The sequence below is a fragment of the Myxocyprinus asiaticus genome, chromosome 16 (assembly GCF_019703515.2).
Source record: "Myxocyprinus asiaticus isolate MX2 ecotype Aquarium Trade chromosome 16, UBuf_Myxa_2, whole genome shotgun sequence".
Taxonomy (NCBI): domain Eukaryota; kingdom Metazoa; phylum Chordata; class Actinopteri; order Cypriniformes; family Catostomidae; genus Myxocyprinus; species Myxocyprinus asiaticus.
Window position 1 is genome coordinate 12,225,327 of NC_059359.1, and position 15,927 is coordinate 12,241,253.

A 15,927-nucleotide genomic window follows, 5' to 3' on the forward strand; every position below is an offset into this window, starting at 1 on the left:
TGTCTTCAGAAGAAATATGATAGGTGTGGGTGAGAGACAGATCACTATTTAAGTCCTTTTTTTTTTTTTTTTTTTTTACTATAAATCTCCACTTTCACATTCATTCTATTTTGTAAAGTGAAAGTGGAGATTTATAGTAAAAAAGGACTTAAATATTGATTTGTTTCTTACCCAACATTTGCTTCTAAAGATGGATTTAACCACTGGAATCATATGGATTACTAACGAGAGTAAATAATGAGAGAATTTGTTTTGGTGGGGTGGGATGAACTATCCCCTTAAGGGCTGTACTAATCATTAAGAGTTGGATGGTACACATTTTTTTCTTTTTCTTTTATAAAATACTGTGTATTTTACTGATATATAAAGCCTAGTCCTGGTCCACATTGAACAGTCAGCTACAGTATGAATCTCGGTTGATAGGTGAACATTTTTGGTTCACCTTTAGATTGAATTTCTAGATGGTCTCTCTCCATTTGTCTTTTTAATCTCAGGTCTTCCAAAGTACAATCTACTTTCACTCTCACTGAACCAGTGTTTTATACCTAATCATGTTTTTTAAAGCACTACTCTGGTTATTTAATTATTTTATAAATTAATTATAAATTATACCCGAATGTTAATACATAGTTCAGTAACATTACTGTGACTTGTAAAGGGAATTGTCTTACTATTAACTTCTTTGAAATTATTATTTACATTAGTTTGAAAGCAATTGTCTTGCACATATCTTGAAATAAGGCCTTTGTGAAGTAGCACCTTATACGCAAATGTTTGCATTATAATTAGTGCTGCAGAAGACGTGTGCTTTTCTTTATTAAATGTTGGTCTGTTATGTCATTTTGAGTAAACCACGGACCTGGACCGAACCTTTTAAGAGTTTCAATAATAAGTTATGTAGACTTTATGAATAAGTTAATGTGCAATACAGTTTTACCTTGAAAAGAGAAACTTAGCCACAGAGACAGTTTGACAACAGTTATTAAACCATGTAAAACCTGTTACTTTATGGGTTCAGATCAGCATGTATAACAGTCTACCTGTCATCGTATTTTTTATTTTATTTTTATTTTAAAATAACTATTGAAAACATGGTTGGAAAATGGCTAATTTATTTGTAGAAAGCTTGTAATTAAAGTTGTGCAGCCATAACAAGGAAACAATGAAAAACATCGTAAAGATGACAACTGAAACGGAAAGACACAATGGAAAGATGCACAGTTAGATAATGTTTTAAAAGTCCATTAATACAAAAAACATAATAATAATAATATATATAAGACATGCCATGAGAAGACATACATGTAAAGAATAAGAGTAACACTTCAAATCCTTGTATGGTAAATATCATATTCCAAAGTTTCCTCTAGTTACAGAAAACACAAAACAGGTCCACAAATAAGCACCATCTGTTCACATTACATGACCAATTCTGCACCTAAAGTTGGCAGCTGGCTTTTATCTATGTTCTCTTGCCAGTCAGCTTTAAAAAGTCCTTGGGTGCATCAGTGCCATGTTTCAGAGATGAGAGAGGAATCAGATAATTATTTAATACAAGACAATTAACAGCCAGTCAAATGTTTCTTCTATACTAAGGTAAGATAAAACATGTTATTAAAAAACCAAACAACAACTAAGACATCACTGCTCCAGGAACAGTATAGATGTGTTGGAGCTCAATCTACAAATATACGAGATTTGCTGCTCTTTTTAAAAAGAACGAAAATTTATTTTTGGTTGTTCGTTATGCATTAAGGCACTTTGGTACGGTATATAAAAGCTCCAGTTTAAATAGTTAGGTTAGAAATTTATCCAAATCAAGTCTGACTTAAAATGTCCACAGTAGACACATTGCAAATCCAAGGTAGGAGATGTGCCATTTCAGTCTTGGTTTAATAATAAAGGGACAGTTCATGTAAAAATGAAAATTCTGTCATTGTTTATTCACCCTCAGGGTGTTCCAATGGGTGTTCCCGTATTCCATGGGTTCCACGGAAGAAGGCAAGTCATAGGGGTTTGGAACAGCATGAGGGTGAGTAAATCATGACAGAAATGTTATTTTACACGTGCACTATCCCTTTAAGCAGCAAAATCGTTTTGATTTAATGCGATTCCAAAGGAATTTCAATCACGTCTTCCTCAATGATTTCCCCCTGGAACACAGGAACATGGGTTGAAGCATCTTTCTGGCATGTACAGTCTGTGAAAGGGCTCAGCCAGGCCAGAGAGAAGGGACCCCCAAATGCTGACTTCATAGCCTCACAGGATGTAGTCTTCTGCCAAGTAGGGTCTTCACGCTTCAACCGTTCGATGCCCTGCAAAAAAAGAAACATTTGTAACTCTCGCAAGAAATAAATAATGATATAATCCATAAATTGATGGGGAACATCCACAATGGCACATTACCAACTTAAATTCCATTGACTGAACTGAAAAAGACTGCAAATGGTTACTGCAGTAGAGAGGAGGATGGGAAATGATTTAGTTTAACTCATGCACCTGAGAGCGGCTAGTGTTTAATCATGTGTGAGAAAGATAAACCAACTGGAAGGAAATGTTCACTGTCACTAAAAACAAAACAATGCATGCAGCATGCTTTTTCATTCCTAAAGAAAAAGTAAAAAAAAAAAAAAAAGAATAGCATGCGTTCAGGCAATTAGCACATCAGCTGCGTTGGAACGTTCTTTATATTGACATTGATCAAAGCTTACCTGTACATCACACCAATCAAACAATGACATCAGGCCTAAATATGCTTTATGAATTAAATATCAAATATGATCAGGCTTTTTTCATCCATTTTTAGTCTCAAATAGATAATGTAGATAGAGAGAATCCTTGGAAATGACAAAGAAAAAGAACCATTTATAAAACAACACGCATATAAGATATGAAAAAAAAAACATTCAGGAAAAAGTTGGTTAGTGACAGAGGAATGTAAAGTGGGGAGGAAGATAAAAACCAAGTACATTTTTTTTTTTACAGTATTTGGACCTCTTGAGAGATTACAACACAGTTATTTTGCAATGTAAATGGTATTTTTAGCTTGTTTTTCCTGTAATTCCATTTTAGAGACTTTAAACGGTGAACACTAGTGATATTGTGTAATCTAAAGGACTAATGACTGTTTCAACATCCCAGTTTTTTTGGGGGGGGTTTTAATTAGCTTTTTTCAAGGAAGAACAAAATGGTTGCCTTTTTCATACACAATTAAAAGTTCAAGCATATTTCATTCATTCATCATAACAAAAATGTGTATTAATAAAATGTGAAATGTATGCACTTAACCAAAACAATGGCAACAATGGTGAATCACCTGTCATGTACAAACCCAGAAAAGACATAATTAAAATTATGTTCATATATGTAGTTAATAGAGGTCAAAATGTAAAAAAAAAAAAAAAGGCTTTTTCTTCTCCAGCATTTCTTCAAACCAAAGCATCTTTTTTTTTTTCTGTAATAGGTAACAGAAGTTACCAATTAGATCGGTAAATAAAAATTACTTAATAGCTTTTAATTGGTAATAGAAGCTATTTTCACATAAAATGGCAACGCTTTACAATAAGGTTCCATTCATTAGCATTAGTTAATGCTTTAAGTATCATGAACTAACAATGAACAACGTATTTTTTTACAGCATTTATTAATCTTTGTTAATGTCAATTAGTATACATACACTCATTGTTAGTTCATGTTAGTTCATAGTGCATTAACTAATGTTAAAATATACAACTTTTGATTTTAAAAATGTAGTACTATATGATGAAATTAACATTAACCAATTAATAAATGCTGTAAAAGTATTTTTCATTGCTAGTTCATGTTTTTAACTAATGTTAACAAATGGAACCTTACTGTAAAGTGTTACCCATAAAATAATATGTACAGTTGCCCATAATACCTCAAAGCACATTTTTTTTTAATTCCGAAGACAATTACTATTTCAATGGCATTATTGTCACAGTTAAGTTTTAGGGGTGTGAAATTGATCTGATAATGTTAATGTATCGATTGTGGACTTTAATAATGGATTATCATGACAATAATAATATCTGATACATGCATTTATTTCTAATTATTTATTTCTACTCCAAAATACAATTAGTGTCACAATTAATGTAACAACTGTATGTATTTTGTCAATATGTGACTACGATGTAAATCCCTCCAGTTACATTCATGTCTTCATCATATTTTTGATAGTAGTAATGAACTGTAGAAAATAATTTAATCAAATTAAACCTTCATTGCCAACAAATTTCAGATTTCATGATGCATCACATCAGATGGTATTATGAATCGTAATTAAATCCAACTGTTGTCAGAGCAAATATTTACACCCCTAATTAAGTTTGCTTTAATGTTTTTTCTTTACTATTCTGCATAGAGCCAAACTGAACTGATCCATGTTAAACATCTCTTGTAACTGTAAGTGTTATATACCTTTTTTGTGAATGGTTGTCAGTGCTCTTTTTAATCAGGAAAAGATGTTATAGATAGATCAGAAGAATTAAAAGAAAGTTTAAAATTACTTTCAGCAAGAAGGTCATAACTGAAAAGTCTGGTAACAGTCTAAAGAGGTTACAGTAGTGATTATATTAGCATACATTGGCTTCTATTATCTCTGCATCATTCATCTTCATTTTAGTATAGCTGGGCAGAGATTCTTCTGATTAAGACATGATAAATGTACAGCTTCCATTTTCTGTTTAATGAAAATAAATGGAGGCCAGGGTAATTGAATGAGCAATGATTTGTTCCTCCTAAAAAACGATAAAGATAAAGATGATTTAGCCTCACTGGTGAGTAGAGTCTCAAGGTTTATAATACAAACAAATTAAAAGACGCTGATGCGTAAGTTTATAAGGGCAGTCCAAGTGTGCAGTCTCTAGTTTAAAGCTTCCTGAGCTCAGACCACATACTGGTAGAGGTCAGCTTTCCCGTGGTCGGGTGTGGAAAACGGGCTAAACCATGCTATTGAGAAGGGGTGTCCGAATACCGCCTTCATGTTCATCCATTTTGTTTTTTTAGCCCATCTTCTCTCTTCCTTTTTCAACTGCTCTATGCCCTAAAAACAAGAGATAACCGACACTTCAGAGTGTGTGAATATTATAAAATAAGAGGATAAGAACAACTGACCCATTCCATAAAACAATGGATTGTAACCACATTTCAACTCAAAAGGGTTTAATATCATTACATATATAATCATGAGCCTTTTTGAGTCCTTCAAAACTTTTTTTTTTTTTTCCTCCGGAAGGTAACCATTTTGTATGCAATTCTAATGCAATATGTTCCAACATTATTCTCAATAAACCCCCTGATTCCTTTATAATAAATGCAGTACAGGTCAAAAGTTTGGGCACACTTTTTTTTTTTATCTAAAAGCTTAAATGCTTGAAATTATTATTATTATTTAAGACAAAGAGGTCTATAAATTGTGTACATTTCTTTACAAAACTGAAAAATGTCCATTTCAGTGTTTTTTTTATTTTTTTTTAATGATGAGTTGAACTGATGAATAAGGGAAAAGTAACAAACAAGTTCCCGGCATAGGATCTCCTTCAATACTGTTTAAAAAGAATCCCAGGTGGCACCTGACCTCATGAAGTTGGTTGAGAGAATGGCCAGAGTGTGATCTACTCTGAAGAAGCTAAAATATAATGTCATTTTGAATGGTTTGACACTTTGGTCACTACAAAATGTTTTCTTTTGATGACTTTTCTAAATTCTAAAATATGGAAAATATTATTCAAAAAGAATGAGTGTGTCCAAACTGTTGACAGGTAGAGTACACTATCGTGTTATTATAATGATTTCCATAGTGAAAATGACTGCAATCCTCAAGGCCATCTGGTGGACATTGCATAGACCCCAGAGGGAACCTAAGGGCAGTGTCAAATAACAAACTACTCAGGATAAGTCTAAAAGGATCTATAGAATGCCTTTTCCAGGTTAGATCTTGTGTTAGTATTTGGCCCAAAGCAATGGATTGGGTTGACTCATATAAGTGGTTCCACTCAATATCAAATGTCATTATGTACAGTACATTTAAATAATAACTACGCTCTACATCCGTAGATTTATACAGAATTTAAATGTCATTCAAAAAAAGGACACATCCCCACCTTTTGTGTGATAATACATTTAATTTCCACTACTAAAATAGCATTTTGAAAGAGTTTTCAATAAATGTTTTTAAAAAGCTTAATTTAACAAATTGTTCCCAATTTAAATCTATTATACATAATTATTTACGAAACATGAGAAGAAGAATCTTGAGTAAACCAATCATAAATCCATTATTACATCCCATTGACTTTTTTACATAATAATGGTTTTATGAGCGATTTACATAAAAATTGTTTCATGCTTTTGTTTCATGAATAAAGACATAATAAATGCCAAAAGTATGAAAAAAGTGTGTAGATTCTGTGCAGGCACCATGTCCTATCCAGAAGCCATGCAATACGATACCAGCGACAAGCACTTTGCCAGAGTCGCTGTGTTGAGAGAAAATTCTCTCAACACAAACGAAGATTTTTAGAAGAATTTTTCAGCTCTTTTGGTCCATACAATGCAACTGAATGGGTACCAAAACTTTGAAGCTCCAAAAGCACAAAGTCAGTATAAAAGTAATCCAAAAGACTCCAGTGGTTAAATCTATATCTTAAGAAGTGATATGATAGGCGAGGGTGAGAAACAGATCAATACTTACGTTTTTTTGTTTTTTTTTACTATAAATTACCACTTTCTCATTCTTTTGTTTTTGGCGATATACATTCTTTGAGCACATCGCCACCTACTGGGCAGGTAGGAGAATTTATAGTAAAAATGGACTTAGATATTGATCTGTTTCTCACCCACACCTATCATATCACTTCTGAAGATGGATTTATCGTTCATATTACTTTTATGCTGCCTTTGTGATTTTTGGAGCTTCAAAGTTCTGGCTAACATTCAGTTGCATTGAAAGGACCAACAGAGCTGAGATATTCTTCTAAAAGTCTTCATTTGTGTTCAGCAGAAGAAAGAAAGTCATACACATCTGGGATGGCATAAGGGTGAGTAAATGATGAGAGTATTTTAATTTTTGGGTGAACTATTCCTTTATAGCTGAAGTATGTAACTTTTTCTGTGTTAAAATACTTCTATCCCAGCTTAATTTGCAGAGACAACTATTAGTAAGCCATTCATAGGTTAATTTTCTTGAAAACTGTAAACACTGCGTTCATGTTGCACTATGAAAATTGCTCTGTTTGTTTTGAGCGATCCGCTTAGAACCAGCCAAACAGTGTTACTCAACCAATGGCGTGAGTTGGGGCTGGGCCTATCTCTTTGTTTGAGCAACGGTAGACAGGGGGCATATTCAGAAAGCTGTTTTGAAAAAGTTATTTTTTTGCAATTCCGTTTGGTGGCGCAGAAATTACATACTTCAGCTTTAATAAATGAATTCATTAAAACTTTAATCAAATAAAATAGAAAAATTGAACAAAATACTGTATTAATTTGATCAAATTAAGTGCTTTTATACGGAACCTAATTGCACAATACAGCAGTTATTTTGAATTATTTTGTCAAAAACAGTGCTGCATAACAGAGCATCACAAATATGTGATATTGCTTAAATATAATACATTTACTATTGATGTATTATTATTAGTAGTAGTAGTAGTTGTATTACTGTGAATATTATAACTATACAGCAGTGATATATTTATGTTATACTTTTTCAATTTAAATTGAGCTTTCATTTTGGTGGAAGCTTTTATTTAATGGAAGCCTTTTCCATTTCTGTGTGTTTTTGACGGCAGCTTCTCACCTCTGGAAAAGCAGGTCGCTATGTGACGCAATGTGATTATAAAACTGCAAAAAGCTGCTATTTAATTAAATAAATATGTAGTCTTTACGTGTGTCATGCTACAAAGTGAATTAGCCCTCTGCTCGTGGTCATCTGCTACAAACAGATGACCATAAGAATGCTTATGATGTTATTTTTCACATATAAGCCAAGGAGCTGTAAAAAGGTATGACCAGCCAGTGTCAGCACAACAACAAATCCACACATTTCACTTTGAAGCGTGCAGCACATGCAAACTATATATTTATCTTATTAAATTGCAGCCTTTGCCGTAATTATACCACACTAGGACACAACATGATTTTAATTTGTGCGTTGAATGTTTACGTAATGACATTCATACTTCAGACGTTATAGGTTTTTAGTATCAGAGCATTTTTACGAGCACGAGAACAAGCACTTGAGAGCAGTATTGGACATGATTCCGATACCGGTATCGGTACTGGGACGTTGCGTGAAGCAGTACAATTACAGTCAGTAACAATATATTTGATGTTTAATGTACAGTTATGAGCGGGATTTTGTATCGGTGCAATGCCGCAAAAATAAAACTAGGTTAGGACAAAATCTCTGATTAACATGGAAAAGATTTTACTGCGTGCCGCTTTATCACGATGCATCTGGTTAGGACATGGCATAATGATAACTAGATACCAAGGTAAGTGCCCAATAACCAGTGTGGATGTATGCTAGTGCATTGTTATTAGATATGCAGCAACCTAGCTTACTTTTTGCATCACACTTTCAGCATGATTGTGGCTTTTTAGGTAAAACTATTCTAAAACCACACACACTAACCTAAAAAAACAATGCAGATCAGATGCTGGCCGCAACAGCTACCATCACCATGTCCATTCACTGCAGAAAGGAAGTGGTCTCTTACCGTTTCATCTGTGCAGATAGAGTGGACTTGGGTGCCAAACATCACAGAGGTGAAGATGAGGAAGAGGAGGCCCTCAAAGCACAGGAGGATGAGGAGGATGACAGTGGCTGGAGGGGAAAAGGTACTGCACTCTGGGGTCAGGAGGGGAGAGGGAGCACATACACACAGCCTTAAAAATATGCACAAGAGGGTACTGCAGAACACAACATGGTTCCTATAATCTACTGACACAGGTATGAATTCACTGGATGCAGGTTGATTTTGTCAATGTTCAATTACTTGTGACAGGAGGAACTTATTGGACGAAAGGTTTCAGAAAAAGAGGGATTGCGGGTATGAATATCTGGCAACACTTTATCTGTGTTTGCACATGCAAATGGGCACACTACATATTTGGAAAGCGTCTATGCTCAGCACATCAACACATGGACTGCAAGAGGTTTCATCTTTTAACTAACCTTGGTTAGCGATACGCCAGTGACCCCTTTGAAAACACACGGCACGCATGCAAATTTTATTGGCTTATTTGATTTTCATAACGTATATACACACGTAGAAGACAGGGCTTCCACATACAGTACTGTGCAAAAGTCTTAGGCGCATTAGATGTTTCACAAAAACTTTTGTCATTCCTTTTGCAAACAGAAGTAGAACAAGGAGTGCTGCAACAGATGGTATGTCCCCCACAGAGCCCCCCACTGAACATCAAATCAGTCTGGGTTTACACGAAGAGACACAAGCAATTGAGACAGCCTAAATACATACAACTGTGGTAAGTTCTCCAAGATGCTTGGAACAACCTATCTGCCATCAACCTTGAAAAACTGCGTACAAGTGTACCTTGGAGAACTGGTGCTCTTTTAAAGGCATAGGGTGGTCACACCACATATTGATTTAGTTTTTTATGTTTACTGTACTTTTTATAAAATTAATTGATAATAAAAATGATTAATTATTCATGCCATTATTTTTGAAAACATCCTTAATATACAACATTTTTCACAACTGCCTAAAACCTTTGCACAGTTCTGCATATGTATGTACATGTTATACATGTTTATATATATATATATATATTATATATATATATATATATAATCACCTCCCAGCAGTATAAGCATATTTATCAGCGACACTCTCTTTACTTACCACAAGCTGATTTACACTTGTGGTAGAAAATAAAAATTGTTCATGGAAGTCAATCTGTAAAATGTTTCTAATTTTTCTGTTTAATCATGAAAACATGGAAAAAGTAAAGTCACTCCCTCGCCCAATATGTATAAAGATCGCACTTCTTCCCCCAGGAGACAACTTTCTAAATTACATGCTTGCCATCTGACCCCAACGTCTAGAGATCACGGGGGTCAAGTTATCTATCTTACAAACAATAACAAATGCTTTCTCACTTACTTGCCCAGTCATCTTCAAAGCAGTTTAGAAAATGAAAGACCACCATGACCAAGGAATGCAGAGAGATCAGACAAATGTACATCTGAAAAACAATGAAATCAGAACCTGCATTAGATATTTGTTTGCTAGTTTAGGTTTAAAATAACTGGAATGCAACAATAGCAATATTAAAGTTTTCACTGGGTATTTATTATATTTAATAATGAATTAATTACATTAATTAATATTTAATTATGAATCATTTATTAATATTGAATTGAAAATGAATGTAATAAATAATTATACATAATAAAATAAAATAATAAGTAATAAATGTCTTATCTCTTATCAGCAAATCATGCACAGTCAAGGATAAGTTGGACTAAAATGCTTCTAAAATGCAATATTTGCAATGCTGTAAAACACCTGGGCCTACAACTTGTGGTTAACACGTATTACTATGTTTATGGTTTTGTTAACAGCATGTGTAAAGTGACCCTCGTAGTACTTACTGTGAAAAGCACAAAGTACTTCTGGTTATTTTCCCCGACACAATTGTTTACCCAAGGGCAATGATGGTCCATCTTCCGTATACAGCGCTTACAGACACTGTAGTTTGAATAGAAGGGTGGGGAAATGAAAGAGATGATGAAATAAGTCACATAACATTGCCAAATAACACTAATATACAAAACAATAGTTGAGCTCAGATGCAAGATTAAATTCTGACTAAAATGTGCAGTCTGAAACATCTAAAATGATCTCAACTCACTCAATGCAGCTAAAAGGTGAATGTCCCTCACATAAATATGACCAAGATGAATAGAAATTCTGCCGTTATGTGTCTAGTGTCCATATGCTCCCATCTTACCTGCAGTGGTGAGCTCTATCTGGCTTAATACTGCAGCACTTGGGACATTTGTAAACCACCTGGCCTGGCTTCAGCTGCAAGCTCTCGATGTACTCTTTAGTGGCATTTCCCTTTGGCACAGCCCCCTAAGAAAGAACCAAACTCAGCAACCTTTAAGTAGTGCTATGGAAGACATTTATTACTAACTATAAAAAAAGAGATTGTTATCCCAAAAGTCGTTCCAAATCCTGACTTTCATTGGAACACATAGGGAGATGTTAGGCAGAATGTTATCCTCAGTCACCATTCACTTTCATGGCACCACACTGAAAGCGAATGGTGACTGAGGATAACATTTTGCCACAAAATGAAAGTGAATGATGACTGAGAGCGACAGGGTGAGTAAATGACAGAGTTATCATTTTTGGGGTGAACTATCCCTTTAAATGTGCATAAGATTAACCAGGATGGGTAAAACCTACTGGGTCGGTGCACATGGCCCTGAAATGAGATGCCAAGGCGAGGAAGGCCAGGCTATTAAATAGGGTGCCATTCACCAGGCTGTAGGTCAAGTTCTTTGATGGGATCAGCATGACAAACAGTACGACAAACTCTGCAAAGACGACGAGAAGCCAGGTGATGATTGCACAAATGATGCCACAGGCATCTCGGATGAACCACATGTTGTTCGGTCGCTCATGACAGGGAGGAAGACACTGCGTGGGCTGCAAGCCACTGGCCTGCCTTTCGACGTCCCTGAAGCGTGGCACTGGACTTCTCATCCTAACACAAAGATCCCATTCTGTCGGAGTAAAAAAAAAAAAAAAAAGAGATATAGATGTATAAAACTCTAAATTTTCAAAAAAAAAAAAAAAAAAAAAAAAAAAAACACAAACCAGATGGTGATCAGCAATATGTGTGTTTAGGAGACACACAAGGTCATATTTAGTGTACGCAGCACTATGGGAGCAGTAGCCTACTGATACAGTCACTTAAAGGAATAGTTCAACAAAAAATGAAAATTCTCTCATCATTTACTTACCCTCATGCCATCACCGATATGTATGACTTTCTTTCTTCTGCTGAACACAAAGATTTTTTTATAAGAATTTCCCAGCTCTGTAGTCCCTTACAATGCAAGTGAATGGGTACCAAAACTTTGAAGCTCCAAAAGCACATAAAGGCAGCATAAAAGTAATCCATAAAAGTAATCCAGTGGTTAAATCCATGTCTTCTGAAGGGGTATGATAAGTGTGGGTGAGAATCCGGTCAATACTTAAGTCCTTTTTACTATCAATCTCCACTTACACCTTTTTACATTCTTTGGTTTTTGGCGATTCACATTCTTTGTGCAGATAGACACCTACTGGGCAGGGATGATAATTTATAGTAAAAAAGGACTTCGATATAGATCTGTTTCTCACCCACACCTATCATTTCGCTTCTGAAGATATAGATTTAACCACTGGAGTCTTGTGGATTACATTTATGCTGCCTTTATGTGCTTTTTGGAGCTTCAACATTTTCGTACCCATTCACTAGCATTGTGGGGACTTAAACGTGCACTCAGTGATTCCTGCCAAACACTGTTGATATTCGAACTCAACTGCCAAAACAAACACACCCCTCCCTTCAGTGCTCCTTTTGAAGCTCCGCCCCCCAAATTCATGCACGCAAATTCATTCCTTTTACCTCTCTGAGGTCTCTCCACCGCTGAAAACCCTCGCCAATGTTGACGCGGCTCCTAGCCCTCGACTTATCATAATCCTTCTTTTTTAGTTTATATTCATCTGACCTTTTTCTCTCGGTCTGTTTCTCAGCCATTTGTCCTCCTTGGAGTTTAGAAAGTTCGCATCAGCCAGATTTGCCGTCGCTCTTCTAATGAATTTCCCTCTCGCTCTGCCCCCACCCCCCATCCTGTGCACGCAAAAATCCACCCCCTGTTGCTGATTGGCTGGAGTAGTGTTATGTGGATCGGTCTGATACACTTTTTTTTTTTTTTTTTTTCATTTACAGAGCCAGGGTACAAATACTACATTTTTTTTCAACCCACCCACAGAATGGACAGCAAGCAGACTGTGAGGAGATATTTGCAGAATTTTACCAAAAGTGTACTGTATTAGAATTACTGAGTGCACTTTTAAAGAGCTAAAAATATTCTTCTAAAAATCTTCGTTTGTGTTCTGCAGAAGAAAGAAAGTCATGAACATCTGGGATGACATGAAGTTGAGTAACTGATGAGAGAATTTACATTTTTGGATGAACTATCCCTTTAATCAGAACCATCAATGTCAGTAGAGGACACACACTTTCGCTCTTTCTGGCCCACAAAATCAATACTAAATCCAACTTTGATGCCTACTAATGAATTTCCTCTGCAATCTGGTCCATAATGAGCTGTTTCCACACAGTCAGGCAAGAGTGGAAAGCATTATTTAGCTAATAACCAAGGTATCCTTTTGTGTTTCAAAATGATCCACCTCACCAAACAGCTCAGGATCTGGTTTAACAGGTCAAAGCAGCACTGAAGCAACACACACAATAGCGCAAATTACGCAGTGTCCGTGCCAAGACATCACCAATAACCCATCCAACAGTCTAATGCGCTATTTATAATATCAGAAAACATAATGGAATGGAAAGTGCACGAATTTAGATTACATAATAATGCTTATTTATAAAAGACCACTGAATTAGATAAGTCTGTGTATAGGAAGCTGCACTACCTGGCCATGACGATATACTCACATATTTGGCGACATTGGTGCTCCTCACGTTTGTTCGGCCGATATGATCATATAATGCATTGATAACACTAAAAGGGGAGGTTGGTATTTTAATATAGATCACGATTTACCCGATCATTGTTTTAAGGCTGTTGAAAATGCTGCATTTTTGTATGTTGTCAGCTCCTCCCTTCACTGAGTGACACTGGAGAAACTGATAGCCACACCTCCTTTACGCTGGAGGCGCAACTGGATCACGATCCGAAATGGAAACCAGTTAAAAAATAATAAAAAAAAATGTATCAATTATTGGGCGGCTTATTTTACCAGCTAATTACTGTATGTCATGGTACATATAGATTTGATCAAGGGACCGCTTGGCCGCCTTAGAAAGCAGAATCTCCAATTCAGTCGCATTAAAATTTCAGGATGTTTTCCTTTTATTGGAGATATTTGTTCACTTTAAAATGTATAATCATTTAAATATATAATAATTCCAGCGATATGTATCTGATATAAAAATGGAAACCTACTCTACAGTTTTGTGTCAAATAATTTAAAAAAAAATGTAATTTTGAACCACAGACTTTTATTTTGTCGTGTGGCTACAAATGGCAAAAGCGTCCCTTAAAATTTGCGCAAAAGTGCCTAAAATGGGTTGCCAAGTTGCACGCAAACCCCACATTCATTCAATCTAAGCCATCCTGTTTGACAAAATTACATTGTTAGACAGAAGCTTTCAGATAATAATAATAATAATAATAATAACAATATATATATATATATATATATATATAAATTTTTATTAAAGAAATCTACAACGTGAATACTGTACACACTTGGTAAAATGTCAAAGAAAAGAGCCTTGGGTTGTGTTTCTTGCCGCTTAACATATACCGTCATATCACTGGCCCACGGTACACAAATACATCACCAGTATAGAGCTGTTCAGCCATGATGTAAATTTGTAGGCAAACCCTGAAGGCTAATTCGTCATGGGTTCCCTCAGGAACTTCCTATGGGTTTTTAGAATAGGGATATTAAAGATTATAAGATATTTGGTGAAAATTACTTGGAGACTTTCACATTTTGTTCTAGAACATAAATAACACACTCCACAATTGTGTCTTTTAAAAATGCATGTTGCTAACCTGTCACTAAATACAAGGCTAACAACAGTCGTCCATTTCATAAACTTTAATTAGTATCATGATAGCAACATACATTAAAGAACACTGTGTACCAATTGACGCACTATACACTATGCACTTACAGAATACATATGCACTCAGCAATGTAGAGTATACATTTTCAAAGTGTAGTATCATCCCAAATGGAACACACCCCTCCCTTCAGTGCTCCTTTGGAAGCTCCGCCTCCCACATTCATGCATGCAAATTCATTCAGTTTACCTCTCTGAGGTCTCTCCACCTCTGAAAAGCCTCGCCGATGTTGATGCGGCTCCTAGCCCTCAACTTATCATAATCCTTCTTTTTTTGTTTATATTCGTCTGACCTTATTCTCTTGGTCTGTTTCTCAGCCATTTGTCCTCCTTGGAGTTTAGAATGTTCGCATCAGCCAGATTTCATAAAGCACGCAGCTCCCATGCTCATGGAAGTTGTAGTCTTTAATTAGTATCGTGATAGCAACATACATTAAAGAACACTGTATCCCAAATGACGCACTATGCACTTTCAGAATACATATGCACTCAGCAATGTAGAGTATACATTTTCAAAGTGTAGTATCATCCCAAATGGAACATACCCCTCCCTTCAGTGCTCCTTTGGAAGCTCCGCCCCCCCACATTCATGCACGCAAATTCATTCCTTTTACCTCTCTGAGGTCTCTCCACCACTGAAAAGCCTCGCCGATGTTGATGTGGCTCCTAGCCCTCAACTTATCATAATCCTTCTTTTTTAGTTTATATTCGTCATCGCCATTTGTCCTCCTTGGAGTTTAGAAAGTTTGCATCAGCCAGATTTCATAAAGCATGCATCTCCCATGCTCATGGTAGTTGTAGTCTTTAATTAGTATCGTGATAGCAACATACATTAAAGAACACTGTGTCCCAAATGACGCACTATACACTATGCACTTACAGAATACATATGCACTCAGCCATGTAGTGTAAACATTTTCAAAGTGTAGTATCATCCCAAATGGAACACACCCCTCCCTTCAGTGCTCCTTTGGAAGCTCTGCCCCCATGGCTTAC

At 35.7% G+C, this 15,927-nt stretch overlaps 1 protein-coding gene across 2 annotated transcripts; it reads right to left on the reverse strand.

Moving 5' to 3' along the window:
- Nucleotides 1–1,095: 1,095 nt before the first annotated feature.
- Nucleotides 1,096–13,922, reverse strand: LOC127454492 (palmitoyltransferase ZDHHC3-A). Of its 2 annotated transcripts, none has more exons than XM_051721754.1 (7): nucleotides 13,732–13,921; nucleotides 11,466–11,785; nucleotides 11,005–11,129; nucleotides 10,646–10,742; nucleotides 10,155–10,236; nucleotides 8,745–8,875; nucleotides 1,096–2,315 (listed from the first exon to the last, which is right to left on the reverse strand). In XM_051721754.1, the coding sequence occupies exons 2-7, from the start codon at nucleotides 11,763–11,765 to the stop codon at nucleotides 2,103–2,105; spliced, it is 948 nt and encodes a 315-aa protein (XP_051577714.1). In that variant the 5' UTR covers nucleotides 11,766–11,785; nucleotides 13,732–13,921; the 3' UTR covers nucleotides 1,096–2,102. The 2 variants fall into 2 exon arrangements, with proteins under 2 accessions (XP_051577714.1, XP_051577715.1); XM_051721755.1 differs by lacking the exon at nucleotides 1,096–2,315 and adding an exon at nucleotides 3,156–5,068 and having other exon boundaries at nucleotides 13,732–13,922.
- Between the last annotated feature and the right edge of the window lie 2,005 nt (nucleotides 13,923–15,927).

Excerpts from the sequence above, each read along its gene's own strand:
- LOC127454492 (XM_051721754.1), bottom strand. The coding sequence starts at position 11,765 with ATGAGAAGTCCAGTGCCACGCTTCAGGGACGTCGAAAGGCAGGCCAGT. Across the intron at positions 11,130-11,465 it reads GGGCCATGTGCACCGACCCA|GGGGCTGTGCCAAAGGGAAA; the intron begins GTAGGTTTTACC and ends GTTCTTTCTTAG. Across the intron at positions 10,743-11,004 it reads GATAGAGCTCACCACTGCAG|TGTCTGTAAGCGCTGTATAC; the intron begins GTAAGATGGGAG and ends TTCAAACTACAG.